This window comes from Salvelinus alpinus, chromosome 31, assembly GCF_045679555.1.
Source record: "Salvelinus alpinus chromosome 31, SLU_Salpinus.1, whole genome shotgun sequence".
Classification (NCBI taxonomy): Eukaryota; Metazoa; Chordata; class Actinopteri; order Salmoniformes; family Salmonidae; genus Salvelinus; species Salvelinus alpinus.
The window spans coordinates 4,210,937-4,230,840 of NC_092116.1; the positions used below are offsets into that span (position 1 = coordinate 4,210,937).

General features: G+C 43.8%; 1 protein-coding gene across 2 annotated transcripts in view; it reads right to left on the minus strand.

Moving 5' to 3' along the window:
* Nucleotides 1-1,469: 1,469 nt before the first annotated feature.
* The window catches only part of LOC139561243 (stromal interaction molecule 2-like), a 92,839-nt gene continuing 74,404 nt past the window's right edge, over nucleotides 1,470-19,904 (minus strand). Inside the window, exons 6-12 of one of the 2 annotated variants that reach the window (XM_071378218.1) lie at nucleotides 17,972-18,149; nucleotides 17,529-17,706; nucleotides 15,995-16,156; nucleotides 12,779-12,879; nucleotides 11,754-11,992; nucleotides 6,684-6,867; nucleotides 1,470-6,466 (exon numbers count right to left, since the gene is read on the minus strand). In XM_071378218.1, coding sequence (XP_071234319.1) covers nucleotides 5,860-6,466; nucleotides 6,684-6,867; nucleotides 11,754-11,992; nucleotides 12,779-12,879; nucleotides 15,995-16,156; nucleotides 17,529-17,706; nucleotides 17,972-18,149 — 1,649 coding nt within the window. In that variant the 3' untranslated portion in view covers nucleotides 1,470-5,859. Of the gene's footprint in view, nucleotides 6,467-6,683; nucleotides 6,871-11,753; nucleotides 11,993-12,778; nucleotides 12,880-15,994; nucleotides 16,157-17,528; nucleotides 17,707-17,971; nucleotides 18,150-19,904 lie in introns of both variants that reach the window. The other variant, XM_071378217.1, reaches the window with a different exon arrangement.

Genomic DNA, 19,904 nt, shown 5'->3' on the forward strand with positions numbered 1-19,904 from the left:
GAGGTCTGTAATTTTTATCATAGGTACACTTCAACTGTGAGAGACGAAATCTAAAACAAAAATCCAGAAAATCACATTGTATGATTTTTAAGTAATTAATTTGCATTTTATTACATGACATAAGTATTTGATCACCTACCAACCAGTAAGAATTCCGGCTCTCACAGACCTGTTAGTTTTTCTTTAAGAAGCCCTCCTGTTCTCCACTCATTACCTGTATTAACTGCACCTGTTTGAACTCGTTACCTGTATAAAAGACACCTGTCCACACACTCAATCAAACAGACTCCAACCTCTCCACAATGGCCAAGACCAGAGAGCTGTGTAAGGACATCAGGGATAAAATTGTAGACCTGCACAAGGCTGGGATGGGCTACAGGACAATAGGCAAGCAGCTTGGTGAGAAGGCAACAACTGTTGGCGCAATTATTAGAAAATGGAAGAAGTTCAAGATGACGGTCAATCACCCTCGGTCTGGAGCTCCATGCAAGATCTCACCTCGTGGGGCATCAATGATCATGAGGAAGGTGAGGGATCAGCCCAGAACTACACAGCAGGACCTGGTCAATGACCTGAAGAGAGCTGGGACCACAGTCTCAAAGAAAACCATTAGTAACACACTACGCCATCATGGATTAAAATCCTGCAGCGCATGCAAGGTCCCCCTGCTCAAGCCAGCGCATGTCCAGGCCCGTCTGAAGTTTGCCAATGACCATCTGGATGATCCAGAGGAGGAATAGGAGAAGGTCGTGTGGTCTGATGAAACAAAAATAGAGCTTTTTGGTCTAAACTCCACTCGCCGTGTTTGGAGGAAGAAGGATGATGAGTACAACCCCAAGAACCCATCCCAACCGTGAAGCATGGAGGTGGAAACATCATTCTTTGGGGATGCTTTTCTGCAAAGGGGTCAGGACGAATGCACCGTATTGAGGGGAGGATGGATGGGGCCATGTATCGCAAGATCTTGGCCAACAACCTCCTTCCCTCAGTAAGAGCATTGAAGATGGGTCGTGGCTGGGTCTTTCAGCATGACAACGAAACGAAACACACAGCCAGGGCAACTAAGGAGTGGCTCCGTAAGAAGCATCTCAAGGTCCTGGAGTGGTCTAGCCAGTCTCCAGACCTGAACCCAATAGAAAATCTTTGGAGGGAGCTGAAAGTCCGTATTGCCCAGCGACAGCCCCGAAACCTGAAGGATCTGGGGAAGGTCTGTATGGAGGAGTGGGCCAAAATCCCTGCTGCAGTGTGTGCAAACATGGTCAAGAACTACAGGAAACGTATGAGCTCTGTAATTGCAAACAAAGGTTTCTGTACCAAATATTAAGTTCTGCTTTTCTGATGTATCAAATACTTATGTCATGCAATAAAATGCAAATTAATTATTTAAAAATCACACAATGTGATTTTCTGGATTTTTGTTTTAGATTCCGTCTCTCACAGTTGAAGTGTACCTATGATAAAAATTACAGACCTCTACATGCTTTGTAAGTAGGAAAACCTGCAAAATCGGCAGTGTATCAAATACTTGTTCTCCCCACTGTATATATACACATAGACACACACACACACAGTACCAGTTAAAATTTTGGATACCTTCTCATTCCATGTTTTTTCTTTATTTTTACTATTTTCTACACTGTAGAATAATAGTGAAGACATCAAAACTATGAAATAACACATATGGAATCATGCAACCAAAAAAAATAACTACGTTATTTGAGATTCTTCAAAGTAGCCACCCTTTGCCTTGATGACAGGTTTGCACACTCTTGGCATTCTATCAACCAGCTTCATGAGGTAGTCACCTGGAATGCATTTCAATTAACAGGTGAGCCATTCCACAAACTTAATTTGTGGAATTTCTTTCCTTCATAATGCATTTGAGCCAATCAGTTGTGACAAGGTAGGGGTGGCATACAGAAGATAGCCCTATTTGGTGAAATACCAATCCCATATTATGGCAAGAACAGCTGAAATAAGCAAAGAGAAATGACAGTCCATCATTACTTCAAGACATGAAGGTCAGTCAATACATTTAAATTTTTTTACATTTAAGTCATTTAGCAGACGCTCTTATCCAGAGCGACTTACAAATTGGTGCATTCACCTTATGATATCCAGTGGAACAACCACTTTACAATAGTGCATCTAACTCTTTTAAGGGGGGGGGTTAGAAGGATTACTTTATCCTATCCTAGGTATTCCTTAAAGAGGTGGGGTTTCAGGTGTCTCCGGAAGGTGGTGATTGACTCCGCTGACCTGGCGTCGTGAGGGAGTTTGTTCCACCATTGGGGTGCCAGAGCAGCGAACAGTTTTGACTGGGCTGAGCGGGAACTGTACTTCCTCAGAGGTAGGGAGGCGAGCAGGCCAGAGGTGGATGAACGCAGTGCCCTTGTTTGGGTGTAGGGCCTGATCAGAGCCTGAAGGTACGGAGGTGCCGTTCCCCTCACAGCTCCGTAGGCAAGCACCATGGTCTTGTAGCGGATGCGAGCTTCAACTGGAAGCCAGTGGAGAGAGCGGAGGAGCGGAATACAAAACATGTCAAGAACTTTTAAAGTTTCTACAAGTGCAGTTGCAAAAACCATCAAGCGCTACGATGAAACTGGCTCTCATGAGGACTGCCACAGGAAAGGAAGACACAGAGTTACCTCTGCTGCAGAGGATAAGTTCAATAGTTACCAGCCTCAGAAATTGCAGCCCCAAAAAATGTTTCACAGGGTTCAAGTAACAGACACATCTCAACATCAACTGTTCAGACGAGACTGCTTGAGTCAGGCCTTCATGGTCAATTTGCTGCAAAGAAACCACTACTAAAGGACACCAATAAGAAGAAGAGACTTGCTTGGGCCAAGAAACACGAGCAATGGACATTAGACCGGTGGATATCTGTCCTTGATCTGATGAGTCCAAATTTGAGATTTTTGGTTCCAACCGCCGTGTCTGCGAGACGCAGAGTAGGTGAAAGGATGATCTCCGCATGTGTGGTTACTACCGTGAAGCATGGAGGAGGAGGTGTGATGGTGTGGGGGTGCTTTGCTGGTAACACAGATTTTTTTTAGAATTCAAGGCACACTTAACCAGTATGGCTACCACAGCATTCTACAGCAATACGCCATCCCATCTGGTTTGCGCTTAGTGGGACTATCATTTGTTTTTCAACTGTACAATGACCCAACACACCTCCTGGCTGTGTAAGGGCTAATTGACCAAGAAGGATAGTGATGGACTGCTGCATCAGATGACCTGGCCTCCACAATCACCTGACCTCAACCCAATTGAGATGGTTTGGGATGAGTTGGACCACGCAGAGTGAAGGAAAAGCAGCCAACAAGTGCTCAGCATATGTGGGAACTCCTTCAAGACTGTTGGAAAAGCATCCTAGGTGACGCTGGTTGATAGAATGCCAAGAGTGTGCAAAGCTGTCATCAAGGCAAAGGGTGGCTACTTTGAAGAATCTCAAATATAAAATATATTTTGATTTGTTTAACACTTTTTTGGTTACTACATGATTCCATGTGTTATTTCATAGTTTTGATGTCTTCACTATTATTCTACAATGTAGAAAATAGAAAATAAAGAAAAACCCTTGAATGAGTAGGTGTGCCAAAACTTTTGACTCGTACTGTATATATACATACACACTACATGACCAAAATTATGTGAAACCCCTGCTCATCGAACATCTCATTCCCAAATCATGGCCATTAATATGTAGTCGGTCCCCCCTTTGCAGCTATAACAGCCTCCACTCTTCTAGGAAGGCTTTCCACTAGATGTTGGAACATTGCTGCGGGGAGAGCATTAGTGAGGTCGAGCAATAATGTTGGGCGATTAGGCCTGGCTTGCAGTCGGCGTTTCAATACATCCCAAAGTTGTTCGATGGGGTTGAGGTCAGGGCTCTGTACAGGCCAGTCCAGTTCTTCCACATCGACAAACCATTTCTGTATGGACCTCACTTTGTGCATGGGGGCATTGTCATGCTGAAACAGGAAAGGGCCTTCCCCAAACTGTTGCCATGAAGTTAGAAGCACAGAATTGTCTAGAACGTCATTGTATGCTGTAGTCTTAAGATTTTCCGTCACTGGAACAACGGGGCCTAGCCCAAACCATGAAACAGCCCCAGACCATTATTCCCCCTCCAGCAAACTTGCGTTTCCACTGCTCCAGAGTCCAATGGCAGCAAACTTTACACCTCTCCAGCCTACACTTGGCATTGCTTCCAGTTTGGAACTCTGTAGTCAGTGTTGCAAGCGCAGACAGACAATTTTTACGTGTTACGCGCTTCAGCACTCGGCGGTCACGTTCTGTGAGCTTGTGTGGCCTACTACTTCATGACTGAGCCGTTGTCGCTCCTAGACGTTGCCACTTCACACTAACAGCACTTACAGTTGACCTGGGGCAGTTCTAGCAGGGCAGAAATTTGATGAACTGACTTGTTGGGAAGGTGGCATCCTATGACAGTGCCACGTTGAAAGCTCTTCAGTAAGGACATTCTACTGACAATGTTTGTCTATGGATATTGCATGGCTGTGTGCTCGATTTTATACACCTGTCAGCAACGGATATGGCTGAAATAGCCGAATCAACTGATTTGAAGGGGTGTCCACATACTTTTCTATATGTAGTGTGTTTATATATATACTCACACACTCACGCACACAAAACATTAAGAACACCTGCTCTTTCCATAATTGACCAGGTCAATCCAGATGAAAGCTATGATAGCTTATTGATGTCACTTCTTAAATCCACTTCAATCAGTGTTGATGAAGGGGAGGAGACAGGTTAAATAAGGATTTCTAAGCCTTCAGACAACCGAGTCATGGATTGTGTATGTGTCCCATTCAGAGGGTGAATAGGTAAGACAAAAGATTTAAGTGCCTTCGAACGGGGTACGGTAGTAGGTGCCAGGCACACCGGTTTGTGTCAAGAACTGCAACACCACAAGGATTTTCTCACTCAACAGTTTCTCATGTGTATCAAGAATGGTCCACCACCCAAAGTACATCCAGACAACTTGACACAACTATGGGAAGCATTGGAGTCAACATGGGCCAACATCCCTGTGGAACACTTGACACCTTGTCGAGTCCATGCCCCGACGATTGAGGCTGTTCTGAGGGCAAAAAGGGTGGGTGCTACTCCATATTAGGAAGGTGTTCCTAATGTTTGGTATACTCAGTGTGTGTGTGTGTGTGTGTGTGTGTGTGTGTGTGTGTGTGTATATAAATAAAATCCATTGCAAAAAACATTGGAAACACCAAGCGATTTTGGCTTCAATAGCCTACCATGTGGTGCATCTCTAATGCCTCTTCCCCATACATCATTCTCATCTGTACTGTATACATTAATATTTACTCTGCGAGCAGTGGCGGCCCTTTCCCAGAAAACAGGAAAGCAGTAGTGCAACAAACTTAAGTAGTATTTCTTTTTTTTTCTTCTGAAAATAAATGTGTCAAGCACAAGCCCCTCAACCCCCAGATGGAACACAAGTGAAATGTATTTTTTTGTTTCTTCAACTGAAAAAGAACCAGAAGACGTCGAGTGAGCAGGCTCGTGCTTTTCACGGTTGCCTGGGGGATGGCAGCCGGCATGACCCTTTACCTTTTAAACTTTCGGTGACCTTTGAAGCCTTAACTTTGAGGCTATGAGTGAGCAAAAACAATTAATTAAAGGGCATTATTGAGGTTCCCAGACAGAGCTACATTCCATCTTTGAAGAAAAAAAAAGGAACAATGGCACAAAAAAGATTGTTTTAGCTTCCGTTGACAACGTCCATTTTTTATTAAGGCTAAAATGACTTCATCTTGATCCTTTTTTTGTCCCGTCCCCTCTCTCTCTCTCTCTCTCTGAGTACTACTACTTTTTCTTCTTGAACAAGCTCTTGATCTTGGACGAGGACTTCTTGGTCTTGTCTCCGTTGTCACAGGAGTCCTGAGAGGAGGTTCTCTGTAGCTTCTTCTCCTTTGCCCCCACCCCCCTGCCCTCATTGTCCAGTGAGGTGAGGGATGGGTTGCGCCCCACCACCACCACCCCCCCTGGCCCCGTCATTCCCGCGGGCAGCTGGCCCATGCTATAGGACTTCTCCAGGATGCCGTTGAACACGGCCTTGTTTCCCGCCGTCGGGGTGGTGAAGGACATGCTGTGGGACTCTGGGATGGAGCCACGGGTGAGGTCGGGTGAGCCCTTGTGTTTGTGCGAGTGCGTGTGGGAGTGTGAGTGGTGCTCCAGGGCAGGGGAGGGGTTGGCCGAGGAGGAAGTCGAGAGGGACGCAACTCCCCCTTGAGGAGGGGGTGAGTCCCGGATGTAAGTCTGAGGCTCCTGCTGGCTCAGCATCATCAGCTCCTCGCGGGAGATCTTGCGGTAGGGGGGCTCTGGGCCTGGCGTGCAGGGGTTGGCATAGGACTGTTTCCGTCCCAAGGAGGAGTTGAGAGAGTCTGTATCTGAGGACGTATCCTGAGTGTCCCTGTGACAGAGACAGAGAAGCAGGCAGAGACGAGAGAGGCAGACAGACAGACACAGAGCAGAGACACACACAGAGCAGACAGAGACAGAGTGTAAGAGAAATAAAAATAATTACAACGCAACTAATATCAGCACACATTCAATGTCTTATATTCTGAATAAATGACCCTAAACTGATCCGGTATAAAAGAGGGCAGAGGTGGTGAAAGGTAACATACCCCTTTCTCTCGATTAAGATGATGTGTTCTTCTTCACCCTCTGGGTGGTAGGAGAGGGGTGGGCTGGCCATAGAGAGCAGGTCAGGGTCGGCAGACATCATTGACGGCTGCGGGGTGCTGTAGAGACTCCGGCGGGACCGACACAGGCTGCTGCTGCGCGTCAGAGATGGCCGCATTATAGAGGCTGCTGGGAAAATACCAGAGAGAGTAGGAATCTAGGTTACACAGCCAGATGTGGTCATAACGATAGTCATACATACAGTACTCGGACTGAACACACAACTTAAAACACACATTTTAAATCTATTTTAGCGTTGTTGATGTAAAAATCAGACAAAGTACACTCCAATGCTGTACTGGCCATCATCACTTTTGTAATGCGTTATGTAATCAGATTACTTACTGTATATGAGTAACGGAGTAAAGTAACGCATAACGTTGTCAACTTTTTTTATTACAGTTACTTTGTCAAACAATGAGCAATACTTTCAGAATCATATCTCTACCGGTCGCGTGTTTCCATGATCCGATCTCAACTTGTTTCTTCATTTAGTTCTCGAGCGAGCGGAAAAAGGCTGTTTGAGGGACGTGTCTATAACCAGAACTGATCTGACCAAATCGGAATCCATGCTTCAAGATTGTTTTGTCACGCGGACTGGGATATGTTCCGGGTAGCCTCTGAAAATAACATTGACGTACACACTGACACGGTGACTGAGTTCATCAGGAAGTGTATAGCGAATGTTGTTCCCACTGTGACTATTAAAACCTACCCAAATCAGAAACTGTGGATAGATGGACGCATTCGAGCAAAACTGAAAGTGTGAATCACCATATTTAACCATGGCAAGGTGACCGGGAATATGGTTGAATACAAACAGTGTAGTTATTCCCTCTGTAAGGCAATCAAACAGGCAAAACATCAGTACATAGAAAGTGGAGCCACAATTCAACGGCTCAGACACGAGATGTATGTGGCAGGGTCTACAGACAATCACGGATTACAAAGGGAAAACTAGCCACATCGCGGACACCGATGTCTTGCTCCCGGACAAGCTAAACACCTTCTTCCCCCACTTTGAGGCCCGCTCCCAAGGACTGTGGGCTCTCGTTCTCCGTGGCCGACGTGAGTAAGACATTTAAACGCGTTAACCCTTGCAAGGCTGCCGGCCTAGACGGCATCCCTAGATGCGTCCTCAGAGCATGCACGGACCAGCTGGCTGGAGTGTTTACAGACATATTCAATATATCCCTATCCCAGTCTGCTGTCCCCACTTGCTTCAAGATGTCCACCATTGTTCCTGTACCCAAGAAAGCAAAGGTAACTGAACTAAATGACTATCGCCCCATAGCACTCACTTCTGTCATCATGAAGTGCTTTGAGAGGCTAGTTGAGGATCATATCACCTCTACCTTATCTGACACTCTAGACCAACTTCAATTTGCATACCGCCCTAATAGATCCACAGATGATGCAATCGCCATCGCACTGCACACTGCCCTATCCCATTTGGACAAGAGGAATACCTATGTAAGAATGCTGTTCATTGACTATAGCTCACCCTTCAACACCATAGTACCCTCCAAGCCTGCCCTGTGCAACTGGGTCCTGGACATCCTGGGCCGCCCCCAGGTGGTGAAGGTAGGAAACACCTCCACTTCGCTGATCCTCAACACAGGGGCCCCACAAGGGTGCGTGCTCAGCCCCATCCTGTACTCCCCATTTACCCATGACTGTGTGGCCACGCATGCCTCCAACTCAATCATTAAGTTTGCAGATGACACAACAGTTGTAGGCCTGATTACCAACAATGACGAGACAGCCTACAGGGAGGAGGTGAGGGCCCTAGTGAAGTGGTGCCAGGAAAATAACCTCTGACTTGGCCCCTAAGACCTACAAACTTTTACAGAAGCACCATTGAGAGCATCCTGTTGGGCTGTATCACCTCCTGGTACGGCAACTGCACTGCCCGCAACCGCAGGGTGGTGCGGTCTGCCCAACGCATCACCGGGGGCACACTGCCTGCCCTCCAGGATACCTACAGCACCCGATGTCACAGGAAGGCCAAAAAGATCATCAAGGACATCAACCACCTGAGCATCGGCCTGTTCACCCTGCTACCATCCAGAAGGCAAGATCAGTCCAGGTGCATCAAAGCTGGGACCGAGAGACATAAAAACAGCTTCTATCTAAAGGCCATCAGACTGTTAAATAGCCATCACTAGCCGGCTACCAACCAGTTACTCAACCCTGCAACTTAGAGGCTGCTGCCCTATATAGAGTTGAAGTTGGAAGTTTACATACACTTAGGTTGGAGTCATTAAAACTCGTTTTTCAACCACTCCACAAATTTCTTGTAAACAAACTACAGTTTTGACAAGTCGGTTAGGACATCTAATTTGTGCATGATAAGTACTTTTCCAACAATTGTTTACAGACAGATTATTTCACTTATAATTCACTGTATCACAATTCCAGTGGGTCAGAATTTAACCGTGCCCTTAAACAGCTTGGAAAATTCCAGAAAATTATGTCATGGCTTAAGAAGCGTCTGATAGGCTAATTGACATCATTTGAGTCAATTGGAGGTGTACCTGTGGATGTATTTCAAGGCCTACCTTCAAACTCAGTGCCTCTTTGCTTGACATCATGGGAAAATCAAAAGAAATCAGCCAAGACCTCAGAAAAGAATTGTAGACCTCCACAAGTCTGGTTCAACCTTGGTAGCAATTTCCAAACACCTGAAGGTACCATGTTCATCTTTACAAACAATAGTACATACAGCTCATACAGCTCAGGAAGGAGACGCATTCTGTCTCCTAGAGATGAACGTACTTTGAAAAGTGCAAATCAATCCAGCAAAGGACCTTGTAAAGATGCTGGAGGAAACAGGTACAAAAGTATCCACAGTAAAACGAGTCCTATATCGACATAACCTGAAAGGTCACTCAGCAAGGAATAAGCCACTGCTCCAAAACCGCCATAAAAAAGCTATGGTTTGGAACTGCACATTGGGAAAAGTGCAGAGATCGTACTTTTGGAAAAATGTCCTCTGGTCTGATGAAACAAAAATAGAACTGTTTGGCCATAATGACCATTGTTATCTTTGGAGGAAAAAGGGGAGGCTTGCAACCCGAAGAACGCCATCCCAGCCGTGAAGCACGGGGGTGGCAGCATCATGTTCTGGGGGTGCTTTGCTGCAGGAGAAACTGGTGCACTTCACAAAATAGATGGCTTCATGAGGGAGGAAAATTATGTGGATATATTGAAGCAACATCTCAAGACATCAGTCAGGAAGTTAAAGTTAAAGCTTGGTCGCAAATGGGTCTTCCAAATGGACAGTGACCACAAGCATACTTCCAAAGTTGTGGCAAAATGGCATAAGGACAACAAAATCAAGGTATTGGAGTGGCCATCACAAAGCCCTGACCTCAATCCTATAGAACATTTCTGGGCAGAACTTAAAAAGTATGTGCGAGCAACAAGGCCTACAAACCTGACTCCGTTACACCAGCTCTGTCAGGAGGAATGGGCCAAAATTCACCCAACTTATTGTGGGAAGCTTGTGGAAGGTTAACCAAAACGTTTGACCCAAGTTAACCACTTTAAATGCAATGCTACCAAATACTAATTGAGTGTATGTAAACTTCTGACCCACTGGAAATGTGATGAAAGAAATAAAAGCTGAAATAAATAATTCTCTACTATTATTCTGACATTTCACATTCTTAAAATAAAGTGAAGATCCTAACTGACCTAAGACATTTTTACTAGGATTAAATGTCAGGAACTGTGAAAAACTGAGTTTAAATGTATTTGGCTAAGCTGTATGTAAACGTCCGACTTCAACTGTACATAGACATGGAATCACAGGCTACTTATTAATGGAACACTTGTCACTTTAATGTTTTCATACTGCGTTACTCATTTCATATGTATATACTGTATTCCAATCTACTACATTTCAGTCAATGCCACTGACATTCCTCGTTCTAATATTGATATATTTCTTAACTCCATTCTTTTACTTTAGATGTGTGTGTATTGTTGTGAATTGTTAGATATTACTGCACTGTTGGAGCTAGGAACACAAGCATTTCGCTACACCCGCAATTACATCTGCTAAATATGTGTATGTGACAAATATAATATGATTTGGAGAAATGTCATGATAGCTGCTGTCCATAGAAATGTATAGAGAGCACACCTCTGATATTTGCTAATGATCACTTCTGTGATAGCAAAGCCCATTGAGGCCTTTCCCATCTAGATGCAAGTGTGCCCTCTATACATCTCTATGGGTCCGTGTGCCTGCGGTCTATAACCAAAACTGGTGGCTCGAGAAAAGAGTTATAATGAAACGATAGGAAATCTCGACAGATGTTTGGTTTACAGTATATATGGCTAATGAAGCAGCCAATTTATAGCGCATCTGTCACGCCCTGACCATAGAGAGCTTTTATTCTCTATGTTGGTTAGGTCGGGGTGTGATTTAGGGTGGGTCATCTAGGCGTTTTATATGTCGATGTTGGCCTGTTATGGTTCCCAATCAGAGGTAGCTGTTTATCGTTGTCTCTGATTGGGGATCATATTTAGGCAGCCATTTCCCCTTTGTGCTTTGTGGGATCTTGTCTATGTTTAGTTGCCTGTCAGCGCTAGTTGTATAGCTTCACGTTTCGTTTGGTTGGTTGTTTGTTGTTTTGTTCAGTGAGTTTCAGTTTATTAAAATGATGTGGAACTCTAAGAACGCTGCGCCTTACAACGAACGTGACAGCATCTTTTGAAGACTAGCACAGGAAAGCAGCACCACAGATGAAAAGAGAAACTAGTGATGGTATTGCTCCCTCTGACAGTCAAACAAACGGTGAGATTGAGTTTTTTTTCATGAAAGTAATTTAAAGTAATACAACTACTTATATAACGTGTTACTTTCTACATAAAGTAATATTGCAAAGTAGCGTGTTACTTTCGTTCAACGTAATGAGTAACAAGTGATCATACACTCACACCCAGTCACTTTACATCTGTAACTGGAGTATTTGCATTTCTGTGACAACCTCCATACGTACAGGTGAATTGTGGAATGATTGGAGGCGTGTCCTCGTCGAGGTCGTCCACCCCGCCGGCGATGGGGTAGGGGGGCACGGAGACGCGGGGCATGACCACCCAGCTGTGGTCAGAGTACAGGGTGGCAGTCAGGCTGGGCAGCCCAGAGTTGTGCACCAGGGGGAAGCCGCATAGCTTCTCAATCTGCTGCCAGCGGTGGAGGCGCTCCCTCAGGCAGGCCGTCACCTCCGACAGGGACTTCCTGGGACAATCAATCAAATCAAATGTCTTTATAAAGCCCGCTTTATATCAGTAGTTATCACAAAGTGCTTTTACATCCAACAGACCTAGACCCAAAAGAGCAAGCAAAAGAAGAAGCACATTGGTAAGGAAAAACTCCCTAGAAGGAAGAAACCTAAAGAGGGCCCCAGCTCAGATGGGAGGCCCATCCTCTTCTCACTGTACCAGGTAAACTGTCTTTTTCCAGACTACACTTTGGTTTCTGTGCCTATACCACTAAAGCATGGACAACAACTTATTGTAATAGGTATTGACACCCTAGGTAGACTGACATATGTGGGTATCCGGATTTACAAGCATTTTGCTACACCCGCAATAACATCTGCTAAACACGTGTATGTGACCAATACAATTGTATTTACTTGTCTCGATCAGTAATCAATAGCTAGTAAATCCCCAAGTCTTTCACGTCAATTTAGCTCATGGACAAAGACATATGGATGTTTTTAATTTGCTGTTTTTGATATTGTTATACTCTTGTGAATTCAATGTTTTTTTACTAGATTACTTGTAGTTTTTCATGTTGTCTGTCTGTAATTTTTGTAATGACTTGGTGCTGCCTATCTTGGCCAGGACGCTCTTGAAAAAGAGATTTTAAATCTCAATGAGCCCTTCCTGGTTAAATAAAGGTTAAATAAATAAATAAATAAAAAATGGATGAGGGTGACAAAATACAATGCGGTGTGCGTATTTGTCTATGCGTGTGTGTCTGTTGTGTGAATGCTTGCGTGCGTGTGTGTTATCCTACTTGGCCTCTAGGATCTTGTGGTCCACTTCATCCAGGGATGAACTGTGGGCGACGTGAAGTGTTCCAAACACAGAACTCCTCTTCTTTTTGATTTTCTCTGCCTGAAACCCATTTGAAAAATTACTATAATATACTATGCTCTAAATACTGTAGTATTACTAGATTTATATACTATAGTATGCATTGTAGTGTTCTTGCAGAAGCATACTGTAGTATTTACTGTAGTGTTTTTACATAAGCATACTGTAGTATTCACTGTAGTGTTTTTGCATAAGCATACTGTAGCATTCACTGTAGTGTTTTTGCATAAGCATACTGTAGTATTTACTGTAGTGTTTTTGGATATGACTGTAGTATACTATAGTATTCACTGTAGTGTTTTTGTGGGCACGTCTGTAGTAAAGTTTATTATAGTATAAATACTGTAGTATTACTATAGTAAAAACGATAGTGTACAGTATACTATAGTAACTATTGCAGTGTTTTTATTACTGTAGTATTTACTATATAGTGTTTTTTGTTTTATTTGACATAGAAGTGGGGGCTTTCTCCTTGATGAAACCTACCGGGCAAATACTAAGAGAAAATGTTCCATAACCTGTAAGACCGGAGACTGAATGGATAGTTCAGAGCTTCTGCTCGTTTCTATAACCTGTAGGGAATACAATATGTGGTATATACTTGGCATATAGGTTTCTCACTCATGGGTGCCAGAAATTGGGATATTGGGGATGAGAATGGGTGGAGCATATTCAAATTAAATAATGTAGTATGACTATAGTTAAAAAACAGTGTTTTAGCAGATATAACTGTAGTATTTCCTACAGTTGTTTTTGCAGATAATACTGTAGTATTTAATATAGTATAATACAGTGTCCTACAAAATTCAAAAGTAAGCACTACACATGATTGAGGGATACTAAAGTGTAGTATAGTATTCTACATTATAAGCCGGGTAGTTTGGCTCCTGGATGCGGATTGGCTGAAAGCCGTGGTATATTGCCCATATACCACAGCTCCTCGGCTTTATTGCTTAAGTATATTACAGTTTATTACAGAATACTGTTTGTGGGAAAAAAGACATACACACTATATGACTATATTGTAACACAATCATCACTGAATGCATAGCATCCAATATTTGCTGTCTATACTACAATAAAACATCAGTGCCTTATCTTATCAAATATCTTCCCAGTTTAGCTGTTGTTCTTGAATACATTAAACAGTGAAACATCTCTTGTCAAGACCACAATCTGTTGGCTGGAGCAATAACAGACTGATATGCAGGCAATCCTACATGCACTGATATACACTACATGGCCAAAAGGTATGTGGACACTCCTTCAAATTAGTGGATTTGGCTATTTCAGCCACACCCGTTACTGACAGGTGTATCAAATTAAGCATGCAGCCATGTAATATCCATAGGAAACCATTGTCAGTAGAATGAACCTTCTGAGGAGCTCAGTGACTTTCAACGTGGCACCGTCATAGGATGCCACCTTTCCAACAAGTTTGTCAAATTTCGGCCTTGCTCGAGCTTCCCCAGTCAACTGTCAACGCTGTTATTGTGAAGTGGAAACGTCTAGGAGCAACAATGGCTCAGCCGCGAAGTTGTAGGCCACACAAGGTCACAGAACGGGACCGCCGAGTGCATAGCGTGTAAAAATCATCTGTCCACGGTTGCAACACTCACTACCGAGTTCCAAACTGCCTCTGTAAGCAACGTCAGCACAAGAACTGTTTGTCGGGAAGTTCATGAAATGGCTTAAGATTACCATGCGCAATGCCAAGCATCGGTTGGAATTGTGTAAAGCTTGCGGTTATTGGATTCTAGAGCAGTGAAAACACGTTCTCTGGAGTGATGAATCATACTTCACCATCTGGCAGTCTGACGCACGAATCTGGGTTTGGCGGATTCCAGGAGAACACTACCTGCCCGAATGCATAGTGCCAACTGTAAAGTTTAGTGGAGGAGAAATAATGATCTGGGGCTGCTTTTCATGGTTCGGGCTAGGCTCCTTACTTCCAGTGAAGGGAAATCTTAATGTTACAGTATTCAATGACATTCTGTGCTTTCAACTTTGTGGCAACAGTTTGGGGAAGGCCCTTTCCTGTTTCAGCATGACAATGCCCCTGTGCACAATGCAAGAAATTATTTGTCGGGCCTCCCGGGTGGCGCAGTGGTCTAAGGCACTGCATCGCAGTGCTAGCTGGGCCACCAGAGATTCTGGGTTCGAGCCCAGGCTCTGTCGCAGCCGACCGAGGTCCATGGGGCGACGCACAATTGACCCAGCGTCGTCCGGGTTAGGGAGGGTTTGGCCGGCAGGGATATCCTTGTCTCATCGCGCACTAGCGACTCCTGTGGCGGGCCGGGTGCAGTGCACGCTGACCAGGTCGCCAGGTGTACGGTGTTTCCTCCGACACATTGGTGCGGCTGGCTTCCGGGTTGGATGTGCGTTGTGTCAAGAAGCAGTGCGGCCAAGTTGTGTTTCGGAGGACGCATGGCTCTCGACCTTTGCCTCTCCCGAGTCCGTACGGAAGTTGCAGCGATGAGACAAGACTGTAACTACTACCAATTGGATACCACGAAATTGGGAAGAAAAAAGGTATATAAAAATAAAATAAAAAGATTTGTTGAGATCGGTGTGGAAGAACTTGACTAGCCTGTACAGAGCCCTGACCTCAACACCATTGAACACCTTTGGAATGAATTGGAACGCCGACTGCGAGCCGGACCTAATCGCCCAACATCAGTGCTCGACCACACTAATGCTCTTGTGGCTGAAAGGAAGCAAGTCCCCGTAGCAATGCTCCAACAGCTAGTGGAAAGCCTTCCCAGAAGAGTGGAGGCTGTCATTACAGCAAAGGGGGTACATATTGATGCCCATGATTTTGGAATGAGATGTTCGACGAGCTCGTCCACATACCTTCTGCCATGTATTGTACAATGCAGTATACTACTGTTTTTGTGTGTGTGTGTGTCTGCCTCTATGCGTCTGTGTGCATGTGTCTGTGCATGTTTACAGACATTTTCAATTACACAAGTGCAAAATGCTTATTTTCCATACTGCACTTCAACATTTAACTCCACTCACTTACAAATTCAGAACCCAATGAACCAACTCATTTACATCCCCAAAATCACCCTAAAACCTGCTCCTACTTGAACTTGACACTGTCTCCTAGGAAGTGATGTCATTTGGTAGTTACCTCTTCCTTAGCGACAGTGAGCTGTAGCTCTGCGCTATGTTTCTTGATGTTGTAATATTGGACCTCCACCTCATGGGTGAGTTGTAGCCACATCTGTAGGGCCTCTGGGACCGACCACTCTGTCTGCATCTCCTTCTCCGCACGCTTCAGGGCCATACGCACCTGGGGACAGGGGGGGGGGGGACATTTAGGCGTCGCACACGCATGGGATAATATGAAATCTTGGCGTAAAAGTGTATTGTACAAGTAGTCTCTCTAGACAGATGGGTTGCCTCCCACAATGAAGCAATGTTCCGGCTTACACGTTTGTTCAGAATTCAATGTTAGTTTGGCATAGAGGAACTCAGTCACTGCCTAATCTGCTTGTTGCTCACGTAGCTAGCAAGATGGAGATCACAGATGTTATTTTTAATGAGTGCATTTTGCAAGTGGCTAGTTTGCATCAACTACCTTTGTTAAAAACTCTGTTTCGAATCATGACGTTCTGGCATGTCCGCCTCGTGATTTCTTTGGCACAGCTATCTGTTTGAAGACGACGCTCCCCGGGAAAAGTATTTTTTTTATTCTTCAAAGTTTCCAAGAGGTTCCGTCATTAATCCCAGACCCTAGTCACTGCTGTTGCCTAGTGTCTGGGTTTCTGAGACTAGTACATAAGGAGATGTTATTATGCGATGCGCAGGGGAACAGTGACAAATGCTTCACTGTGGAATAGTATGTTATACACAGAGGAATAGTATTCTATGTGTGGTATGCATTTGACCTGAATTCTATACTGCATTCATCTTACTGTGAATGGAGACTGCATTGTACTGTATGCTACACAAGGGGGCAGTATTTCACATGACAAAGGGAGATGGGATTTGATGCTAAACAAAGGGACAGTATTCTTTGTAGGGTTGCAATGGGAGGGAATGTTACCGGTAACGAAATGTACCAGTAAACAACCAGATTTTATAAACTTTCAAGGATTTTTGGTCATTTTCATAACATGTAAAATATCAAATAATAAAATAAGATGTTATAAATTTGAAAAATAGAACATTAGCCTAAATATAACCCATCAACTTGGTGAATACAGTTGGCAGTTAATATGAGGGTTTCAGCATGGAATATACTTTATAATAGTACACGCATTTATTTAATTTATTATGTCAATATGTCTTTGTTGTAAATGTTTTGTGGCCAAACTGGTGGCAGTTGTGAAGAAGTCAATAGTTGGAGGAGTTGCAGAGTTAATTGCAAATGATGTCATTGTTGATTCAAGTGTTTTTTTCATGAATTATTCTATTTGCTCTTGAACCATATGGTCTATCCACTAGAAACTCATGGAAAATATGGACACAGATGTAATGATTAAGAAAAAAAATAATTATATGATGAAAATAAAATCAACTTAAAATAATTAAAGTATAAATTACAAAAGTTTCCATAAATTACATGTTACTTACCAAAATTGCTGACAATTCCAGTAACTTTGGTAAATTACTGGTAGTTTTGCTACCTTAATTATGTGCAACACACATATGGTTCCTACCTGCACCAGCTCCTCCTCAGCATATTTCAGGCGGCTGAGCTCACACTCGGCCCCCTGGCGGAGCTCCCGGAGGCGGTACGACTCCTTCTTGGCGCCGCTGATCTCATACCTCATCTTCTGCTCCAGGTTCTGCTTCTCCACCGCCACCGTGCGGTTCTCCTCCTGGGCCTTTTCGAGGCTGGAGAGCGGTGAGAGAGAGAGACAGGGTTAGAACCTTTCAGATAACGTGATCACTAAGCTAAATTCATTTAACTTAATAAGTCTTCAGACTGCATACCATACACCAAACATACAACATCAGAGCCATTCGAGCCAATAGACAACTAAACCTGTGTATGCCATTTAAAAAAATTTAATAAAATGGTAAACCATTTGTAAATTTACTATTAACCACCTTTAACCACCTTTTACAAACCATTCATAAACAGCATCAGGCTACATACCGTCCCTGAAGATCCATGAGGCTCTGCTCAGCACTCTGCAGGCTCTCCAAGTCCTTCATCATCTGACTCATGTGCACCTTGGAAGACTTGTTCTGGATGTAGGCGAACCAGCAGCCCCCCATCCCGATCACTATAGATACCATCAACACAAAGTCCTTCATCCAGTTGTGTTGTGGACCTGAGAGGGAGGGGGGGGGGGGGAGTAAGTGAGTGAGGAAACACCCTGGGCAAGTTACGTCATCCTAAGTCATACTTCCAGGGGCATGTCCCGGGTCTTCTGAATTAACTTCAAGATTACCATCAAATTCGTGTAAATTGCTAAATCTTTTTTATTTTTTACTAATTATGTTTAATATATATCCATTATACTTGCAGAATATAACTGAGCTTAGTTCAACTGTCATACCCCGTCAGAACCCAAAACATAAGCTTGTTTTACTCCAATGTTTGTAAACAATGTAAATGCAAACAAACACTGTATAGCCTCAAAACATGGATAAAACTGTATTTTTTTTATATCATGGATGGTCAGTCCTTGCATCCATAGCTCTGTCTATGAACTTGAGGTTACATTTCTCCAGACCCATCTGTAACGATAGTCTATTTCGTCCTCATCGGACGAGAACCAATTTGCAGAACCAATTCGCAGAGTGGTAAGTTTCCATGGTAATTTAATAAACACGAAAACAATACACGATACAAAACAATAAACGAACACACCGTAACAGTCCCGTGTGGCGAAACACTAACACAGGAACAAACACCCACAAACCAAACGTGAAAACCCCAGCTGCCTAAGTATGATTCTCAATCAGGGACAACGATTGACAGCTGCCTCTGATTGAGAATCATACCAGGCCGAACCCAAAATCCCAACATAGAAAACACACATAGACAACCCACCCCAACTCACGCCCTGACCATACTAAATAAATACAAAACAGGGGAAAACAGGTCAGGAACGTGACACCATCCCTCAGTTTATTTGTTATTTTTTACCCATCCACCACCACCTTTGGACACAAAGGACACAAATAGTTAGTTTTGCAGCTTTTTTGATATACACACACACACCTACTCATTCAAGTTTTTTTTTTTTTTACTGTTTTCTACATTGTAGAATAATAGTGAAGACATCAAAACAATGAAATAACACATATGGAAGCATGTAGTAACCAAAAAAGTGTTAAAACATAAAATATATGTTATTTGTGATTCTTCAAAGTAGCCACCCTTTGCCTTGACAGCTTTGCACGCTCTTGGCATTCTATCAACCAGCTTCATGAGGTAGTCACCTGGAATGCTTTTCCAACAGTCCTGAAGGCGTTCCCACATATGCTGAGCACTTGTTGGCTGCTTTTTCTTCACTCTGCGTGGTCCAACTCATCCCAAACCATCTCAATTGGGTTGAGGTCCGGTGATTGTGGAGGCCAGGTCATCTGATGCAGCACCCCATCACTCTCCTTCTTGGTCAAATAGCCCTTACACAGCCTGGAGGTGCGATTTGGGTCATTGTCCTGTTGAAAAACAAATGATAGTCCCACTAAGCGCAAACCAGATGGGATGGCGTATTGCTGCAGAATGCTGTGGTAGCCATGCTGGTTAAGTGTGCCTTGAATTCTAAATAAATCACTGAGTGTCACCAGCAAAGCACCCCCACACCTCCTCCATGCTTCACGGTGGGAACCACACATGCAGAGATCATCCGTTCACCTACTCTGCGTCTCACAAAAACAGTGGTTGGAACCAAAAATCTTAAATATGGACTCATCAGACCAAAGGAAAGATTTCCACCGGTCTAATGTCCATTGCTCGTATTTCTCAGCCCAAGCAAGTCTTCTTCTTATTGGTGTCCTTTAGTAGTGGTTTCTTTGTAGCAATTCGACCATGAAGGCCTGATTCACGCAGTCTCCTCTGAACAGTTGACGTTGAG